We start from the raw sequence: 20078 nt of genomic DNA on the forward strand, positions 1-20078 counted from the left end.
TGATCATAATCTGTCTTCTAATGTTACCGCCAGCTATTTCCCAGTACACTTTCTGCTCCAGTCATACATGTGTTAGGGTCTCCTAAACCATCTTCTGTGTTCCTGCCTCTGTAGCTTACCTGATGCCATTCTCTCCTTAGAATGATATTCTCTCTGCCTACCTTGCGCTCCCCTTGTTTCTGCCCATCCCAGTCTTGCTCATCCTCATCCATTAAGATTAAGGAAGGCATTCAAGAAGCTTTTTCTATTTTAGTCCATTAGAATCTCATTCATCTTCTGAATTCTTTACGCTTCCACTATTGCTTTAACACTTTCTCTTGTGTACGTATATTTGCTGTTTGGAATATTCTTTGACTTTATGAACAATTTAATGACTCTCAATAGACCATAAACACCTTTAAGGTAGTGCTCTGGCATTACAATTTTGTGATGCAGTAGCTGCTAAACCATTAACTGTTGACTGAATAGGTTGGTAAATCTGCAAGTCAGGGGCAGGCTTGCCCTATCTGTCTGTCGATCTATCTATCGATCTATCTGTCTATCAGACAGGGTCTCGCTCTGTCACCAGGCTGGAATGCGGTGGCGCAACCTCAGCTCACTGCAGAGTCCGCCTCCTGGGTTCAAGTGATTCTCCTGTCTCAGCCTCCCGAGTAGCTGGGACTACAGGCCCATGCCACCACACCCAGCTAATTTTTGTATTTTTAGTAGAGATGGGGTTTCACCATGTTGGCCAGGATGGACTCGATCTCTCGACCTCATGATCCGCCTGCCTTGGCCTCCCAAAGGGCTGATTTTACTTTATTTTTAAAGGAAAAAATGTTCTAAGTAAGATGGATATTGGAAGAGGTTATTACTTGTAACTGGCATATCCTGGTAGTTCATTCACTCTTTGTTCAAATATTTGTTTAGCACCTGCAGTGTATCAGGTACTATGCTAGGCACTGAGGATACACCAACAAAGACACTGGCTTTGCCATATAGGAACTCATTATTTAGGTCAGAGAGTCAGACATACAAAAAGGTAATTACAGTTTAGTTCTGTTAAGTATTGTTAACATATGGGAGTGCTATGGAGCATAAGAAGTGAATGATTAACTGTGTGGAGAATCTTAATGTTTTTGCCAGGGATAAAAGAAGGTGGAGCGCAGGGGTCAGGAGGCTGAGAGGGAAGAGGCAGCAGAACAATTTGTGTAAAAGCATGTTTGGGGAAAGCTTAATATGGCAGGTGTATTTAAGAACTCTAGAGTTAGAGTGTAGCATGATAGTAGATGACAGTAAGTAGATATGGAACCAGGTTGTAAAAAAAAACCTTGTATAATATTCTAAGGAGTACAGACCTTCCCATTAAGCACGAGGAAACCATTGGTAGTTTTTAAGCAAGGATTGTAATATGATCACATTTGTCTAGAGTGGTGATTTTGTGTGGAGGACAGAATACAAGGAGATGGGAATTTTAAAGTCTTTCTAATAGTCCAGGAGGAATCAAGGACAAGGGAATGGAGATGGAGACCTTTCTGATTTCTGGTGCTGCCTTCAGAGGTAATTGACCAAAAGTATGAAATAAAGACATTCTACAGGTTTTTAGATTTTCAGTTTTGTTCACCTGCTGCACCTATCTCACCCCCACCACATACACACATACTCCACACATGGCTATTTGTACTAGCTACCAACGATGCCTACATACATTCCCTTATGCAGTAATCATTAATTGATCCCCTACTATGTGAGACCATTCTATTTTTTCTGATTCTAGTTAACTATGGTCTAACTTTGGCCTATGGGCCAAAATCAGCCCATTGCCTCTTTTTTACAAAGTTTTATTGAAACATACACATGTGGCTGGGCACAGTGGCTCACACCTGTAATCCCAGCACTTTGGGAAGCCGAGGATCACTGGAGGTCAGGAGTTTGAGATCAGCCTGGCCAACATAGTGAAACCCCATCTCTACCAACAATACAAAAATTAGCCAGGTGTGGTGGCAGGTGCCTGTAATCCCAACTACTCGAGAGGCTGAGGCAGGAGAATCTCTTGAACCCGGAAGACAGAAGTTGCAGTGAGCCGAGATAGCACCACTGCATTCCAGCCTGGGTGACAGAGACTCCATCTCCAAAGAAAAAAAAAAAAAAGAAAAAGAAAAGCATACACATGCTCATTCATTTACGTATTCTCTGTGGCTGATTTCACTTTACAGTGTGGCAGAGTGAAAAGTAGTTCTAGTAGAAACCCATGTGGCCTACAAGCCTGAAGTATTTACTCTGGACCTTTACAGAAAATGTTTGCCAATCCCTGGTCCAAACTAGTTAATTCTTACTAGAAGAAAGGAGGGAAGGGGTCTGTAATAGTTTCTTAAGGACAGTTGATCTTCGGAGAAGTGGCCTTACTAGTAAATAACTAATTTTTTTTTCAAATCTAGGGTTGTCCTTACTTTTAAGTGACTATGTTCCAAAAGAGGAAGGTAGTATTAGGTACTATTAATCAGGGAACGCTGCTTTGGGAATGTGACTGTAAATTGAATGCTTGGTTGTTGGGAGTAGTAATGTTAAAATGATATGGGAGGTTAAAATGTTGGCCTTGCTGATCTAGATGCAGAAGTATTTAGAACCACCTGGAGAGCTGTACAGCTTTTTCATTTAACAAAAAGAAAAGAAAAAACTCAGAGCAATATAAAGACGAGATGTAGGTTTAAGGAAACTAGAAGGCTAATGTGGCATAAATTCCAGGCCTGTAGGCCAAGTAATCCTGTGACGAGAATATAAGGATACATAGCTAGAGCCCGGCGTGGTGGCTCGTGCCTGTAATCCCAGCAATTTGGGAGGCTGAGGCAGATCACTTGAGGTCAGGAGTTCGAGACCAGCCTGGGCAACGTGGTGAAACCCCCCCCCCTTTACTAAAAACACAAAAATTAGCCGGGCATGGTGGCACATGCCTGTAATCCCCGCTACTCTGGAGACTGAGGCGGGAGAATTGCTTGAACCTGGGAGGCAGAGGTTGCAGTAAACCAAGATCGCACCATGGCACTCCAGCCTGGGTGACAAAGTGAGACTCCATGTCAAAAAAAAAAAAAAAAAAAAAAAAAGATACATAGCTAGAGACCAAGATCTGCTCCAACATACTCCTACTTTAAGAATGTTTTTTTTGATGGTTGGTATATTGAGTAATTGAAAGAATGATAGAAGATTTTATGAATTACATCAGTAGGGTTTTCATGTCTGGCTCATGAACTGATAAGTAGGTGGATGTAATATTGTTTTCACTTCTTTGTTTTAAATTTCTGTTTCTTTAGGCTCTATAGCAGAAAAGCTTTCTAAGGCAAAATTGGGTGAGAGGTCTGTGTGTGTCTCCTCAGTTTTTAAAATCTTTCTTTCAGGTTATCCTACCTACAAAGAAAAAGTAAAGAAAAGGCCTGGAGGCCGCCCAGAAGTGATCTACAACTATGTCCAAAGACCCTTTATTCGAATGTCCTGGGAGAAAGAAGAAGGAAAGAGTCGGCATGTAGACTTTCAGTGTGTAAAGAGTAAATCTATCACCAATCTTGCAGCAGCTGCAGCAGACATTCCCCAGGACCAGCTGGTAGTCATGCACCCAACTCCACAAGTGGATGAGCTGGATATTCTCCCTATCCATCCCCCTTCTGGCAACAGTGACCTCGATCCTGATGCACAGAATCCAACGCTGTGATGCTGATTTTCCTTGAAACCATAGCATGCTACTCTTCACAGTGACGTTGTACTCTCCTCATTCTGCACTGCAAGGCCACTCTTCTTCATTGTGAGATGCACATAACAATGTTTAGGATATTGCAGTGTAGGCTTTTTTAAAGACCAAAGGTAGCTGAATGGTTTTTTTTAAAATGAGTACAACTCTAGCATTTTGAAGTTCCAGTTATATAAATGTATTTGTTTACCAGTAGGTTTGTGAAATTGGTTCTTTGTATGGGGGATGGTCCTTTTTCACACATCTAGGTCTTTTCAGAAGTGGTGGAAATTGGCAGCTGGGGTACTTTCAGTTTGGACTGATATTCATCACACCTCAGATAAAATGCAGAGTATTATATAGTTGCACTTTATAAATGGTGGTTAAATGGAAATGTTCAAGCCATTGTATAGTTGTGATGCACAATATAATTTAAGTGCTTCTGTCAAAGTATTCCTCCAGTAAAATTTGTATAGTTTGCTGCCCTTGATGAGCAAAAAGTATTTATCTTGGGCTTATCTGAATGATCAGGATGAGATTTAATGCCCATATCTTATCAGTTCACTTATCTCCAGGGCCGTTTCACCCTTCAGAGTGAGTCACATGCAGGGAGTGTGAATGTCAGAGGTGGTTTATTATCCAGTCTGCCTTACCCTTAATCTGTTCACAGATATTTATTTACTAATGCTTTTTTTCTTAAGAGTTATGGGATAGGAAAATGAAGTGTTTGCTCTTCATTTACTAAATGATTGTAAACTTGAGTTTTTCATCAAAATAAAATTCCATTGTTTTAATGTTTCTGACCAAATTTATAACCACGTTGACCAGATTTTTAGTCTCATAATTTCCCATCTCGCTGGTATCAGTATTATTAGAAATAGTAGCTCAAGGAACTTTAACTTACTATATGTGTGATGAGGCATTTAAATTCCCTAATTATAAAATATACTATAAATCAAAACAATATTAGAGCTGAAAAGACTATTTTCTAGTCCAACTTGATATGAAGGGCAAAATGACTTTACTAGGTCATATAGTCACCCTAAGTTTCAGAGCCAGTTTCTCATACTAGTTCAGTACTTTTTCCATTATACCATGCTACTTTGCTTAGCAAATTATTTATGCAAATGCTATTCTAAATATTCTGTGGTCCAATTCAAGAAGGAATCAAATATTTAGATGCCTTAGGACTGGGGTCACTTACTATATAACTGAAGTAGTATTAGAGAGGTGCAGCATTAGAGAAGCCAATTTGTTAAATATAATCTTGAATTTATAATTTCAGAGGATTCGATGTTTGTGTAAAAGCAGTAACATCTTTGTTCTCACATAAATTAAAATTGCAACAATTTAGAAATGAACTATTTTAACACCACAGCTAAGCTGGTAGCATGGGGAAATTATGCAAGCCCAGAATCGTTATGAAGGCCAGAAAAGCACCACAAATGCTACTGGCGTAGGTCGTCCTTGAACATCCACTGTAGAAACTCATAATCCAGCCCTGCAATACGTAGGATTTGTTTTCTAATTATTTGAAATGTGAACAGTATTTATAGAACAAGGGAAACATTTATTAAAAATATTTAACTGTCTAGTACATTATACTTTAACCCATATTTATAGTAAAGGATTCTTACAAGGAAGAATAAACGGCTTTATGATACAATTAGTATAAGAAATATCCACATGGGGGACTTCTTTGTAGTGTAAAAACACCATACATCTGAAATGACCATTTGCATATAAAAGCTACCAATGATGCTTCTGTGCACAATGATTAAAAAATTCAACACAAACAGAATCCAAAATATACAATTAATGCAAGCTATCCACAGCTAGCCCAATAATCAATGATGAGGAAACACTGGAGCAGGCTTAGTTCCACTTTGTCTGAAGTTACATATAGTAAGATTGACTTGTATCAATGGCTCTGAGATGGCTTTTATGAAGTTAGTACATAAAAGCTATTCTCTCCTTATCCAGTAAGCTTCACAGACTGTAAAACTCCACCAGTAATGCACTTTGATGCTATAGCTGTTGCCAAAGCAACATGTAGTGTTTACAGCGGCCATGGCAAGTCACTAAAGTCAACAGGGCCACCCAGTCCAGCATCTGCTTCCAAGAGGCTCATGATGACAGCCATTGCTGCCTCATCATTACTGGGACTACTTGATCCTTGGTCGTTGTCAATCATGTCTATACCTATGTGGGGGTTCTCACCTGTGGGAGGAGATAAAGACTGGTCAGTGATTTCTTTTTTAAAGCATCTTCAGATTAAGTAAGCAATTCCTAAGCACACTTTTAATAAGAAAGTTACATTTAATGGTAGAGTGAGATGCTGCTTTTTGGACTGCATGGCTGTCTTTTTTTATATTGCTGTTTTTCAGAGGAAAGAACCAATTTTTAAAAAATACATAAGAAATAAGTGGGGTTACGCTGTGAAGAGACACAGCTCTAAGGAATCAAATCATCATTTTAGAAATAAGTACAAAGTGCTTAAAATTTAGTAAATGTTAAAAATATTTGAGTTGAGCTTATTTTAATAATCTGATATAACCAGTTAAGAGGAGTTACAAAAAGAAAGGCAAATAGGAAGGCAGAGTTTAGGAAAAAAACAGATCTAGAAAGACAAGTGGAGAAAAAGATGGATGTGATGGGAAAAGCAAACTCTTTTCACTTAATGACTTTTAATACCTTCTGATATGCTTACTAATCACCCTTCTAGGCATTATCTCTGAACCTTCATTAGCCTTCTCTCTGAAGAGATTATGCCCCACATGGGAGAAAGCCTATGTCTAGGTAGCTGTAGCCTCCTCTTGAGTTCCAGGCACAAACTTGGACCTCCACCAAAACTCAAATACTGAAGTCAACTTTTTAGAGATTTAAACAAATTTTAAACTTTTATTCTGTTCCTGTCAAATTTATCTAGATTAGCTTGTTTCATACAGTTCAGTTCTTAAAATTGACTTTATGTAAGAGGTTTTGCAAGCTCATTGCAATGGAAATGAATAATAATGCCACTTACCAAGAATAGAAGAACTATCAGAATATGGATAACCTGGGTTCTCCTGAGCCTGGCCTGATAGTAGGCCACTGGAAGGAATGTCTGGAGTCCCTCCATTTAAAATCTACAAACAAAAGGAGGGAAGTGTGAAGTTTGAATCAGTATTATGAGCAATGCCAAAAGGAAAATAAAGCATGTTGGAAATGCATGGGGTGGGGTGGGGAGAAGCTTCAAATGGCTTCAGTTTTCTATTGGATGATTTCACACAAGGAACTGTTAGACAGACATGGTCAGAGTAAGAAAAAACCTTTCCCCCAAACTATTCTTTTCTCTTCATTTTAGTGAGCCCACAGAGGCAACTTAAAGGCTGAATAAAATCCCAAGAGCATTCAACTGCCTGGAATCATGATGCCCACATATTTCTTTAGGACCAATGCCTAAACTTCAATGAGCCCAGCTAGACATTTCCCCTATAAAGGAATAAAACATCTTATAGTGACAGATATTTCTGAAGAAGAAAAAGTGGAGTTAACAAGCTGTGAAGAGACACAGCTCTAAGGATTCAAATGAAGAAAACACTTAAAAGTAAATCCCTTATACTACAGGTGCCAACTTCAGTAACCTGTGGTTTAAGTTCTTAAGACAGGTTACTGGGGAGGATTATTACTACTACTCAGTAAGAGAACTCTGTCTGAAAATCTCCCCCACTCACCGCAGCTGCCTTCCCCTGGCTGAGTCTCAAAGAAGAGCATTCTTTGAGACCTATCTGGATATACGTGAGGAAACAGTTTGGTAGCTGCTGCTTTCAGGAGCAGCAGTGATTTCAGGCCTTGCCAGTAGGTGGCATTATAACTTACTTTATTTCCACAGCAACGTTTTGGTCTAGGGACCCTTTTACACTCTTAAAAAAATTATTGAGGACTCCAAAGAACTTTTGCTTATGTAGGCTGTATTTATCAATATTTACTGTATTTGAAATTAAAACTAATAGATTTCTTAAATGTAATAAACCCGCTACATGTTAACATAAATAATGAATAGTATTTTAATGAAAAATAACTATTTTCCAAAACAATAACAAAAAATTACCGAGCAGAGTATTATTTTACATTTTTGCAAATCTAATAATTAAGTCTGGCTTAATAATTTTCAACTGGATTCTCATATATGTTTTTCCATTCAGTCTATTTAGATACGTCTTGTGATTCAAGTATATGAAGGAAATCCAACCTCCCACAGATAAGTAGTTGGAAAAGGGAGGCATATTTTAATAGACTTTTCAAATAATTGTATTCTTTTTTGATACCACTTCAAAACTTGACACGTAGAAGTTTCTTAAAGGTGAGTTGCAACGTGGAATCTGAAACCATATCAATGAATGTTTTGTACTTTTTATATCTTGGCACTTAGGATGAATCTTTTACCCTTACATGATTTTGAAATACCTTGCATTGTTTAGTTACAAAATATTAGTTCACTGAGTTATGCAGATCTTCTATATATTGACACATTTCATTATACAGCATCAAAATATCACCATTGTTAATACTCCCTATGTCATCAACATTTTTTAAGTTTTAGGAAGATCTCAAGGTCAAAGTAACAGATACAAGTTTTCTAGAAATTCCAATTTTTGCTTGAAAGCTCATATTTTATCATTGGCAACAAATGTTGTCAGTCATTTTCCTTGAAGTGACAGGTTCACTTCATTCATTTCCAAAAAAATGTATTCTAAATACCCAAAACCGAATGACCATATATAATAAAAATGGCGTTCAGTGAAAATAGCAGCTAGTTCAACTCACAACTTAATCACACAAGTAGTTTTTGAGACAAACATCATACTTTGGTATGTAGCACAAGTTCTTTGTGTGTACTTCTCGTTTTGTCACAGAGCATTAAAAAGATGTGTGCTTTAGAATTTTATAAAAGTAATGATGGACATTTTCCCTCCCTCCCTCCCCCTTCCTTTCCTCCTTCCCTCCTTCCTTCCCTCCTTGACAGGGTCTCACTCTGGTTGCCTAGGCTGGAGTACAGTGGCACAATCTCAGCTCACTGCAGCCTCAACCTCCTGGGCTCAGGTGATTCTCCCACCTCAGTCCCCCGAGTAGCTGGGATTACAGGTACACCCATCACACCTGGATAATTTTTTGTATTTTTTAGTAGAGATGGGATTTATCTATGTTGCCCAGACTTGCCTGGAACTGTTGGACTCAAGCAGTTTGCCTGCCTTAGCTTCCCAGAGTGCTGAGATTACGGGGGTGAGCCACTGCACCTAGCCATGATGGACAATCTTAAATGAAACTGGCTTTACACTGTTTTTTTACTGTGAGTGTGTGGTGGTGAAGAATACAATGACTACTAGTATAGTTTGGTGCCACTTGTCTGATTTTTGTAAAATGCCAGCAGTTTTACCCAACAGTGCTTTTAGCATGAATAGTGCACATTATCAATACAGTGAAAAAATTAAGGTTTTAATGTTATCAAGAAAATAGCTTTAACCTTGCAGACCCTTAAAAGGATCTTGTGCCCCCTCTTTCTGGAAGAAGACTGCAGATGACATTTATAGAACTGCTGCTTTATCTGAATTTTCCTTAGTGCTTCTGGATGTCTGTACTCTCCTGCGACCTACGGAGGCTCACTTAGGCTTCCTTTTTAGCTTGATCCTGACTGAAACAACTGCAGGCTAAATGGTTCATTTTTGGACCTTCCAAATTTGAAAGTGACTGGAAAGGGCTGGGTATGGTGCACCATTTAATACTGCTGTCAGTTTTAACTGTCTTGTTTAAGCTGCGTTTCTCATAAGTCCTGCTGCCCAGGACTCATCTCGTGAGAACACATCCAAATTTCTTCTCACAGATCCATTTTATAATCCATTCTTCCCAAAGAAAAGGGAGAATTTTCTTAAGTGCCTCAAAAATAGCTGGGGCTTTATGATGCAGAGCACAGCTTTTGATTTCTGGTAGTTGTTGATGTGAAAAGAATTGGAAGCCATGAGCCCAGGATTGTAGTTTGGGGGCCATACTTATAAAACGAACGCTGAGGAGCCTGGATCTTGTCACTATAATGTTGTGAAGGTGAGATGAGACAATGTATATGAAAGTTCTTTGAGTAATATTTAAGCCTATACTGGACTGATAACCTTTCAAAACCAAGAAGTAGAATCCTTGGTAATACCAGGAATCAAGTCAAGTGCCTAAAAGTTAACTTGAGAAGCAGAGACTGGAAGACCACCCTAAGAAGATGGTGGATCCAATATGCAGGAAGGACCTGGAGGTATAACAGAAGAACAGCTAAGAAGACAGCTGGCAAGCAGTGTGTGTATTGTGGGCAGGGGGGCGGGGGGCACGGGACACCAAGCCCAGACTTCATCTGTCAGTGGTATTTTGGGCCAAGCACTTTCACATATATTATCTCACAATAGGACCTCATGTGCAAAGATGCTGGCTACCCTAGCCAGTATTAGCTCCATTATAAAGAAAACTAGGGCTTGAAAGTTGTACAAGTTCACATAACTAGCACATGGCAAGGCCAAGCTTTGAACCCAGGTCTTTCTTACTTTGTAGTCTTACCCATTAATTTGTTGACTTTCAACCTTTTTTGGGGGAGTAAAACCCTTTTTCAAATAGAAATGTTTGCAGAAGATTCCTATATAAAAAAGAAGTATTGCTGCCCTTGTAGAAGCCGGATTTCTGCCCTTACCCTCTCTCCTTAGCAACTATCCCCATGCCCATCCCACCTGGTAACACCACAGCTCTTGGTAACCTGAACAAACCTCCGGGGAGCTCAGTTTTGAAAATCCTTGCCCTGCTTTTGATGGTTTGTGCCCTACGAGTCCTGCCTATGGAAATTCCTAATATTCTCTTTCTCTGTCTGTTTTAGGAGATGGGGAAGGAAGCCATCGTGTCCAAAATGATGCCCTTTAAACTGTCCTAAGCTCTACTGACATCAGGCAGTATAAACAGATTTATGATTTACGATTAACATGGGCCTAGGCTTATAAGTTCTCTGGCAAAGATGAAAACAAATGACTGGTTCCTAAACCTATTTATAGTGTAGTCTTATAGCAAGCTCTTCATGAGGGCTGGTGATTGATCCACTGCTTGGATCCAATGCTGTCACACCACAGGAACCCCCAGGCAGCAGATCCCCAAGTATTCTGCAGCTATAAAGCATGGCTTGATTTCCAAAACACTGCTGGTGGCATTGCTGTTTCCATTGCCTGCCCTGGACACTAATATTTTCTCCCTTGAAAACTCCTGGCAGAGAATGAGAAACTTTTCTATGTGAGGTACTCAATAATCTTTCCCTCATGGAAACTCTTGAACTGCTCCCTCAATTAAATGAACTGACAGTTCCCCATTTCTTATTCTTTCTCCCTTCTTCCACTCACATGGAAGAAAGCCTCTGAGGATGTCAGCAAGCCTCCCTAGCCCTACCAGTATGCTTTGTATCCAGCCTCACACAGATGCATTTACTTCAAGGAGGAAGTAGTCCAACTTGTTTCAGCAATCGCAGTTGGAATTCCATACTCCCACCCCCAACATTTCAGATCTTGGGCAAGAGGCTCTCTAGCTCAGGCTAAGAGTCATCAGTCTTACCTTCTTGCCTCCTGGAGAAGAGGCATCAGGGGGAGGCGTACTCGTGATGTTCAATGGGCTGGAGCCACAGCTAGAAGGCGATGACCCTCTTATCCTGTCAGAAAAGAGAATTACACTGCCTTTTCTTTTTTCAGTGGAGTGTGTGTGTTTTGTTAAGGGGTAAAGGTGAGAAAGGGGATGAAGATCTAGATTAGGGTTTGGCAAGCTTTTTCTGTAAGGGCCAGATAGTAGGCTGTCTAGGCCATATGGTGTCTGTCACAAATGCTCAACTCTGCCTCTGCAGCTTGAAAGCAGCCACAGACATGAATCGGTGTGGCTGTGTTCCAATAAAACTTTATTTACAAAAACAGGTGACAAGCTGGATTTGTTCTACAGGCACCTGATCTAGAATGCAGTCCCTAGAGTCAAGCATCTCACTGACAAAGCCCTTGGACTGGAGTTTGCATTCAGTTGGTGAATTTCAAGTAAGTGGCCAGTTTTATTTCCTCACAGAATCCAGGTGAACTGGAGGAGAACTTCTAAGATCAACCTCCATCTTTGATCCACAGAAAACAATTTGTCCCCTTCTCCACAAACACTGTTTAGCTAGTGAATACTCTTAGGACATGGAGGGCACCAGGGTCTAAAAGGTAGCCTCGTAGTAGTAGTGACAGTAAAAGCAGCCTTCAAAGGCAGTGGTTGATGAAAAATGGGTCCAGGCCTTTCTTATTTAGCATATCTCTCAGAAGATTTATAGAAGGGAAGACTTAGAACTGTAAATCCACCTAAATACTTGTCAGGCTGAAGGACCTCAGGAAAGAATCCATTACTTGGCATTGCAGCTACAGTTTGGGGAGAGTGTGATGGCAGTTGTGTAACCACAGGGCTCTCAGCTCCTACATGGATGAATGCAGCTTTTGGGTGACCCAGAGACCACTCCTCCACCACCTAGAAGTCTTTTGGTTCTTATACTGCCTAGTTCTCTAGATTTGTGAGTGAACAAGTTTTCTTTCTGGATTATAAGCTTCTTAACGGCAGTTTATAACTACGTATCATGTATTCTCAGCATGCACAAAAGCTGCTAATTGCTTATGGAAAAGTTGCTGAGTGTCCCCCACCTTTCTCTACTTATGTCTATGAAACCACTATTTTCCCAGGTTTCTCATCTTGGAATTGCTGTTTCATCATTCTTGATTTCATCTTCAAACGCTAGACCTTAGATGATTGATTTCTCTTTTGGCAGTGTCATCTCTGTAGGATAAGGCCTCATTCCTGAGTTATCAAATATGTCCACCTTCATCTCTCCCTATTCCAATGCAACTTCCACAAAGCGTAACACAAGACTTTGGATGCTTGTTCAGCATCCTACAGCAAATGGGGTCTTACAGGTTTCTTCCAGTCCAAACTGCACAGTATCATTTCTTGGGTTGCTTAATCACCCATCATAGCTCTGTGTCTCCTTCCTACACAAAGCCTGCTCAGTTAGGTAGCTTGTTTCTTGACCCTGAATTTGCCACTCACATGCCCACTCAAGAATATCCCTGGCTTTTCTAGAGGGAACATCCACTCTCATTGCAAACCCTGGCTAAGGCCAAGTTCAAATCTTTCCTCCTTTGCTTGCTTTGGCCCATGCACTCTCCCTTTTTCCTGTTATCATAAAGAAAATAGACTTATAAAAGATTTTAAAAGTCTTGAGGTCAAGGACTGTTTGATACTGTTCTTGGATGGTCTCAAGCAAAATATAGGGTATGCAAATGCAAAGTATGCAGTTTGAACCTGATTACACTGCACACTACCCTCGTATCTCCTTCCTGATGCAGAGGTCACACCCACTAATCCTGTGGGGTTGGAAAAGAGCTGTGTTACCTATAGGGGGATAACAGCCCCTTTATGGCCAATTGGAAAACAGGCCAGCCTCTAATTCTCCTGAGAGAATCCAGTGGCAGCAGTGTTTCCTTTTCTTATTATTATGTTACATTAAGTTGCGTTCTGAAGAATCTGGCTACCACCTTCTCTATTCCCCAAATTTGGACAGACTTACGATAACTGCTTCCCTCTCAATGACTGCTCTTAAAGACAGATTTAATTAATTTTTAAGCACTCACTATATGTCAGGCTGTGTTCCTGGAACTTTCCTGAGTGCCCTCACAATCCTAACACAATTCTTGGGAAATGATGCTTTCTTTTTATGGTTTAAGTCAACAGAGAGCAAGAGGTTAAGTAAGTCTCAGCATAGCCAGGTAGAGAGAGAGGCCCAGGACTCAAATCCAGGTGGACTGCTTCTAAGCTCCTTCTCTTCCATATGGAAAGGAAGTCTCTCCCAAGACAGCTAGTAATAACTAGCTGATCTGCTTGGTCTCTAGTACTAATCCTGGGCAGCTCTTTGAAAAAAAGTGAATGTTTTGTTAAGGTCCAGATCACTCTGATAGTTCACAGCCCTACTCCTGCATTCCTATAAAATAAAGGTACATCCATCTGCACTGGGAAGCTCCTTGAGCCATAAGAAAGTTAAGTCTTCTCAAGAATTCTCTTTAGCTCTGGGCTATTTTGGTTTAGCTTCTTTATTTAAGGCAGGATTTCTTAATCTAGGCACTACTGACATTTTGGATTGGATAATTCTTTGTTGGGTGGGGAGGGGGGACCTGTCCTGTTTACTGTAGGATGTTTAACAAGCAGCATCCCTGGTCTCTATCCACAGGATGTTTAAGTAGCAACTTCCCACCCAGTTGTGAAGACCAAAAATGTCTCCTGACATTGCAAAATATCGCCTAGGGGAAAAAATTTCCCTGTGTTGAGAACCACTGGTTTAACAGAGGAACTAGAAGGTGTTACTTGCCTGTGGATTTCCATGATTTCCTCAGCAATCATTCGGCCTATTTTTCCTGCCCCAGCCCGGGTTCCCCCTGGAATCCCTGGAACAGTGGGGTGGGTCCTCTTTGGGCCACCTACAACAAAGGAATCTGAGAGTAGGAAAGGGGAAAACTGAGGAAGAAATACTATTATGTATTAAAGTAAAACCAGTTTATCCCATGATCCACTTGCAGTTCAACATCAGAGTTGTGCCTTGAGGGACTTTAGGGCTACAGCTTGTCAGGAAAAGGCATTCCAGTAGGGAAGGGCTCAAGTTTCCTTCTAGGATCTGAGGCCAGTTTTTTCCCTTCATGCAGCATCTAATTCTTTCCCTTCATGCACTGAAAAAAACGTTTATTGAAGACCACTGTATGTGCCAAGGTTACAGAGACAAGTCCCTGCCCTCAAGGAGCTCACAGTTTAGCAGGGAAACCAACAAGATGAACAATGGCTAAAGCAAAATGTTGTAAGTTAGGCAAGCACGAAGCAACCAACTCATCTGGGGCCAGGTGCAGCTTCTGGAGCAAGTTAACCCCAAGCTGAGTCTTGAGAGATGAATATGAATTAGCTTGGCAGAGAGGTAAGGAGGAGAAAGCATTCCAGGCATAGCAACCAACACGTGCAGGAGCACTGAGGCAGGTTAAAACTTGGGAGACTCCTCCAAGGAATTCATCATGAATGATGATGAGAGCATGAGAGATGAAACTGGGGCAGCAGGTACCAATCCGATCATGAGGGGCCTCTTGGATGCTGTACTAACGAATTTGGACAGTTTCCACAAGGGAATGAGGAGTACCAAAGGACAATACACAGAAAAGGCAGAAATGAGAACTGGGTTATTAGAAAGTCCACGGCAGGGAGAATGAACTACAGTGGAGGATGAGGTGGGGAGAGGGGGACTAGAGTTGCAAAGTGATTTGCAGTGATCCAGGCAGCAGATGAGGAGGGTGAAATAGCAATAGTGGTGACGAAGTTTAAGAGATAGAAGGTTCAGGACTCCGTGTTTAGATATAATGGGGGAGAGACAGCAGCCAGGTTTCTGGCTTAAACAACCAATCAGGTAGGGGAGTGCAGAAAATCAGCTTGGGATATTCTGAATTTCAGGTGCCTCTGAGACTCCAGGTGGTTCTGTCTATGAGGCATTTGGAGAGACAGATCTGGAGCTCGGGAGAGAAACTGGGCCTGGAGATGTGGATATGGGAGTCATCGATGGGGGCTGCAGCCATGCATGTGGGGATGGTCCCAGGAAGGATGAGTCCAGTGTGGACAGCAGGGGCAGGGCCAAGGCTAAGCCTGAGAAGGGAGCCCAGTGGGTATGGTAAACACCCTGGTGCCAAAAGACACCTTCCTGCCAACCACAGGAGCCAGTGACAGTCACGAAAGAGCACTTCACATCATGGCCACTAGCCAACAGAGGAGGAAAGCACAAGAGGAGTAGGGAGTTTGCAAGCTCAAGGGCTTCCAGGGGCCAGCAGCTTTGGGAAGTGCAGCAGTGAGCTCCTAGTATTCTGGCTCAACAGAAAAAGTGACATGACAGTGTCCTCGGCATTCATGGGGAAATCCGCACATCATCCCCTCGTGGCCTCCCTTGTTCCACAGAATATGAATGGAGGGGACCCTGAATACTTTAGGGGAGGATATTTGACCACAAGCACCTTCTCACAGGCAAGCCCCAGGGCCCCAGCAGCACATAGTTACCTTCTCCAGAGGGCAGCATGCTGTCCATGCTGTGAGGGGATGCTGTGAGCTGTGGGAAGGTTGGGTCCCCGCCTTCCAGGACGTTGGCTCTGTGAACATCCCAGCAATAAGGAAACGTGAGTCAGGCCTGCTCAGAACTGTGCACCTTTCAACTTGGCCAAGGTGTCCGGTGTCCACTCTGGACCTGGACAGGCCAGAAAATGAAGTGTCTGTCTGAGTGGGTAAACAGGTCTCACTGTTTGATAATATAATGGATAGCATCCTGGCCTTTGGCCCCACTGCCTGCCTGGGCCTTCCTAATATGTGTGGGACACAGTTCAGCAGAGGTGGTGGCTGCAGTAACCTACTGCCATCACTACAGCACCTCCTCTTGCCAGCCTGCAGTGCACCTAGCCCAAGCCCCTCACACAGCTCTAACCATAGGTGGGGTTTTGGACACTATGGGGAAGTAAAAGTGGGGAGCAGGCCTGGCCGAAGACAGGCTCCTTCACCTCCCTCTGCTCATCTAGCAGGTAGCAGCCTTTTGAGATGGCATTCCAGCTGCCAGTGCTTGGGCCCCCTGCCTGACAGGTATGGAGACCTCCCCATCCCTCAGCCAAGGCCAGTGTGAGCTACTGCCTGAATGAGCCTTTCATAGATTGTCAACCCCTTCCTCCACAGCAGCACAAGTGGATGCCTAGGGTGCAGGGCCTGTGGAATTCAAAGGTTAGCTGCTTTATCTGGAAGGAAATATTGCTATTTCCTGGAGCAGTTTCATAAGTCAGGGCCTGCATGGTACAAGTACTGAAGCTTGTTCTTTGTTAACAATCCTTTCTAGCTTCTGCCAGTCCTGAGGCTTCACAGGTATTAGCAAGATGGCATTAAAGGATGTGATACTGGATGTTGCCTGCACCCCATTTCCCAGATAAGGAGCCCTAGGCATCTCTTTGAAGCAAGGGGAGCTTCAGATATAGCAAAAGTACTTACAAAACAACAGTGTTAGTTGAGACAATATATTCTACTTCCTTGGTCCAAGGGTTCATGAAACTGAACCATCGACTCCGTAGTGTGATAAAAGAACCATCTTTGATTTTAAATTTATAGCAATTAGTTGTAATTTTTTCTCTCGTCTGTAAAACTGAAAATGTAAAGAAAACATGGACATTGTTGTTTTCTCAGACCAAAGTATTAAACAGGACATCCAATACAAAATATTAAAGGTACTTGAGCTCCAACGACATTGCTCTTTAGTAAGCCAAGGAAACTCCAGTGGTCAACACTCAGGAAATAGGTTGTTTCTGAGGGTCTAACTCAGAGCCTTTCAATTCATTTGTGAAGCTGTCACAATTTTCCATAGTCTGTAAAATTGAGGCTCTAGAGAATTACTGACTGCATGTTATACATCTAACTGGAATCAGCTCTAACATGACCACCAGCAAATGAGAAGGCACTGTCCAAAATGTCATGCTTTATCCCAATCACAAAGCCCAAGGGCAATATAGAACTTATCTCATTTCTAAGAACATCCAGATCAACAGAGGCCACTTACCTATTCAACCTCATTCTTTCATGTAACAAACATGTAATGAGCCCTTCTCATGTGCCAGGCACTGGAGATACAAGAGGAGACAGGCTATGACTCCTGCCCTCGAGAAGAGTAGTGAGGGAAGGCTATACAGGGGAGAAGAGATCAGAGCCTTGAGGGATGAACACAAGTTTGCCAAGAGAAGGAGGGAAGGAAGAACCCAGCAGTGCCTGAGGAGCAGCAGGGTCTGGTGGGGGAGGGGCCAGTGAGGTCAGTGTGCCTGGAGCACAGGCCTCTGCAGGCAGGGATGGAGACTGAAACTGAGGAGGTGGGCTGGGGCCAGAAGGTGGGAGGTCTCACATTTGAATGCCTGTCAAAAGCATTTGGGCTTGAGTCTAAAAGCAGGAGGTTTTTAAGCAGGCTGATGTTATCAGGCTCAATCTATCTGGGGATAAATGGGATAACTATGGAAGAGGAACTGGGGGTGAGAGGGATCAGGGAAACCCTGAGAAGTCTATCACAGGTCTCTAGGTAGGCACAAGGGCCTGAACCAGGGTGATGGCAGTAGAGGTGGTAAAAAGTAGACTTTTGGAAATGCATGTCTGAGGTGAATGAACAGGATCTGGTGGAGACACAGTGAAAGAAGGGGTCAGTGTTGGTCTCTCTCAGGAGGCTGCACATGAAGCCACAGCATTAGTCAAGACAGAAAATACAGGAGGTAGTGCAGGCTTGAATGGAAAAGAGAATCAGATCAGTCTGGGCCATACTAAATCTTTACAGGGTCTGGGAAAACCCTCTGAACAAGAGATGTCTTTCAGAAACTGCCATGCAGTCAGCACAGGGCAACTACAAGGGAGATAAACAGTGCCTGCAGGCATCAGCTTCCTCTTCACACAGATGTTCTGACCTGAAGAGTCCTAGGCTGGCTGACTCTACATCCTCAGTGGACAGATTTCCCTAGAAGGTCATGTGGACTAGTCTAGAAGCAAGGGGACACTTTAAACTTAAGATCTTTCATACATCCTAGCTTACCTTGCCTATGACATTCTGCAAGATGTCCTATGTCATCTTGGTGAAAATATTCATAACACGATGTGCCTAGAAGTTCTTGTGGTAAATATGCCAAAATAGCTGTTGCCCTAAAAGAGAATAAAGGAATATTTAAAGAAGAAAAAGCCATTCTGATGATTAATTGCAACTTTGCAATGGATAAACCCTGCTACAGCCTATGAGAGCAAGGTCAAAGCTGCAGGCAAAAGAACTGGATGGATTTTCAGAGGGCTCACTGTGTGGATCTTTCTCTCTTTTTTTCAGGCATCTGAATTTAATCAAGGCTATAAAAATAGAGGGAAACAAAGCAAAGCCTTTGTAAAGGGACTATTATCACAAAAAATCAAATCTGAGGGGGCTTTAAAAATGGCAACCAGTCGGGCACGGTGGGTCATGCCTGTCATCCCAGCACTTTGGGAGGCTGAGTTGGGCAGATTGTCTGAGCTCAGGAGTTCAAGATTAGCTTGGGCAACATGGCGAAACCCTGTCTCTACCAAAAACACAGAAAAATGAGCTGGGTATGGTGGCACACATCTATAGTCACAGCTACCTGGGAGGCTGAGGTGGGAGGAAGCTTGAGCCTGGGGGGTCAAGGCTGCAGTAAGCCAAGATCTCGCCACTGAACTCTAGCCTGGGTGACAGACTGAGATCCGTCTTTAAAAAAGGAACCACATTAATTAGATTAAAATGTGGTATAAATCTAAACCTCAGTGCAAGGCTTCTGGTTTTTGCTGCCTCCTTTTTATCAGGACAACCAAATGCCAGAAGCTGCAGCAGCTGAGGCCACAAGACAGCTGAGGCTGTCTCCTTTTCCAGCATGTTGTGGCTCTCTCTAGTAGCCAGAAAAATTATTAGCCTGTGCATATTCTGAGGGAAAGCAGTAGGCAGCAGTAAATTTGGGACCCTGGGTCCTTGGTCCAGGTCTATTACCAATTAGTTGTGACTCCTACAGGAGACCAGTCCCCAGGCTGGGCCTCTGTTCTTCATCCATAAAATAAGGAGGTTGGATTAGATCAACGCTGTCCAACAAGAATTTCTGTGATGATAGAAATGTTCTATGTCTGTGCCGTTAGCCACATGGGAGGCTACCATGGCCAACGAGTATTTTATTGGACAACTCAGGACTAAATAATTGCTTCCAAGTCCTAGATTCAAAAGAATTTCAATCACAATAATGGTTCTGGAACATTCCATAGATTCAGACAGCATGCTATCCCTGCTGTTTTTCTTTCAGCCGTGGACATCAAGGCACCCCACTTAATTGTCTCTATATGCCAAAGAATGACAGAAAAATCTCTGTATTTATGATGATATCCTATTGAATCGCATTTTTTAACAGAGACTCCCATCACTTGTCTCTTTGTTTTTTGAAACAGGGTCTCATTCTGTTGCCCAGGCGGAAGTGCAGTGGTGCAATCACAGCTCACTGCAGCCTTGACCTCCCGAGGCTCAGCTGATCCTCCTGCCTCAGCCTTCAGAGTAGATGGGACTACAGGTATGTGCCACCATGCCTGGCTAATTTTTGTATTTTTAGTTGAGACAGGGTTTTGCCATGTTGCCCAGGCTAGTCTCAAACTGCTGGGCTCAAGTGATCCACCCACCTTGGCCTCCCAAAGTGCTGGGATTTCAGGTGTGAGCCACTGCACCTAGCTTTGTTTCTTTCTTGATTCTTAGAAAAGCCAGCTGATGGCCCAG

The 20078-nt window shown here is 42.3% G+C and overlaps 2 protein-coding genes across 18 annotated transcripts in view; one reads left to right on the forward strand and one right to left on the reverse strand.

The window, feature by feature from the left end:
- BTBD10 (BTB domain containing 10) overlaps positions 1 to 4491 on the forward strand; it is a gene marked incomplete at its 5' end in the record, with an annotated part of 77247 nt that extends 72756 nt beyond the window's left edge. The window contains 1 exon segment of the mRNA NM_001134155.1: positions 3372 to 4491. Coding sequence (NP_001127627.1) covers positions 3372 to 3682 — 311 coding nt within the window. The 3' untranslated portion in view covers positions 3683 to 4491.
- A 755-nt stretch (positions 4492 to 5246) lies between these two features.
- BMAL1 (basic helix-loop-helix ARNT like 1) overlaps positions 5247 to 20078 on the reverse strand; it is a 109427-nt gene continuing 94595 nt past the window's right edge. For 9 of the 17 annotated variants that reach the window (XM_009246565.4, XM_024254600.3, XM_009246567.4 and 6 more), the window contains 7 exon segments: positions 18366 to 18472; positions 16796 to 16946; positions 15830 to 15918; positions 14118 to 14226; positions 11303 to 11396; positions 6723 to 6825; positions 5247 to 5917 (listed from right to left, as the gene is read on the reverse strand). In XM_009246565.4, the coding sequence (XP_009244840.1) occupies positions 5757 to 5917; positions 6723 to 6825; positions 11303 to 11396; positions 14118 to 14226; positions 15830 to 15918; positions 16796 to 16946; positions 18366 to 18472 (814 nt within the window). In that variant the 3' untranslated portion in view covers positions 5247 to 5756. 17 annotated transcript variants of the gene reach the window in all.

Source organism: Pongo abelii, chromosome 9 (assembly GCF_028885655.2).
Source record: "Pongo abelii isolate AG06213 chromosome 9, NHGRI_mPonAbe1-v2.0_pri, whole genome shotgun sequence".
Lineage (NCBI taxonomy): Eukaryota > Metazoa > Chordata > Mammalia > Primates > Hominidae > Pongo > Pongo abelii.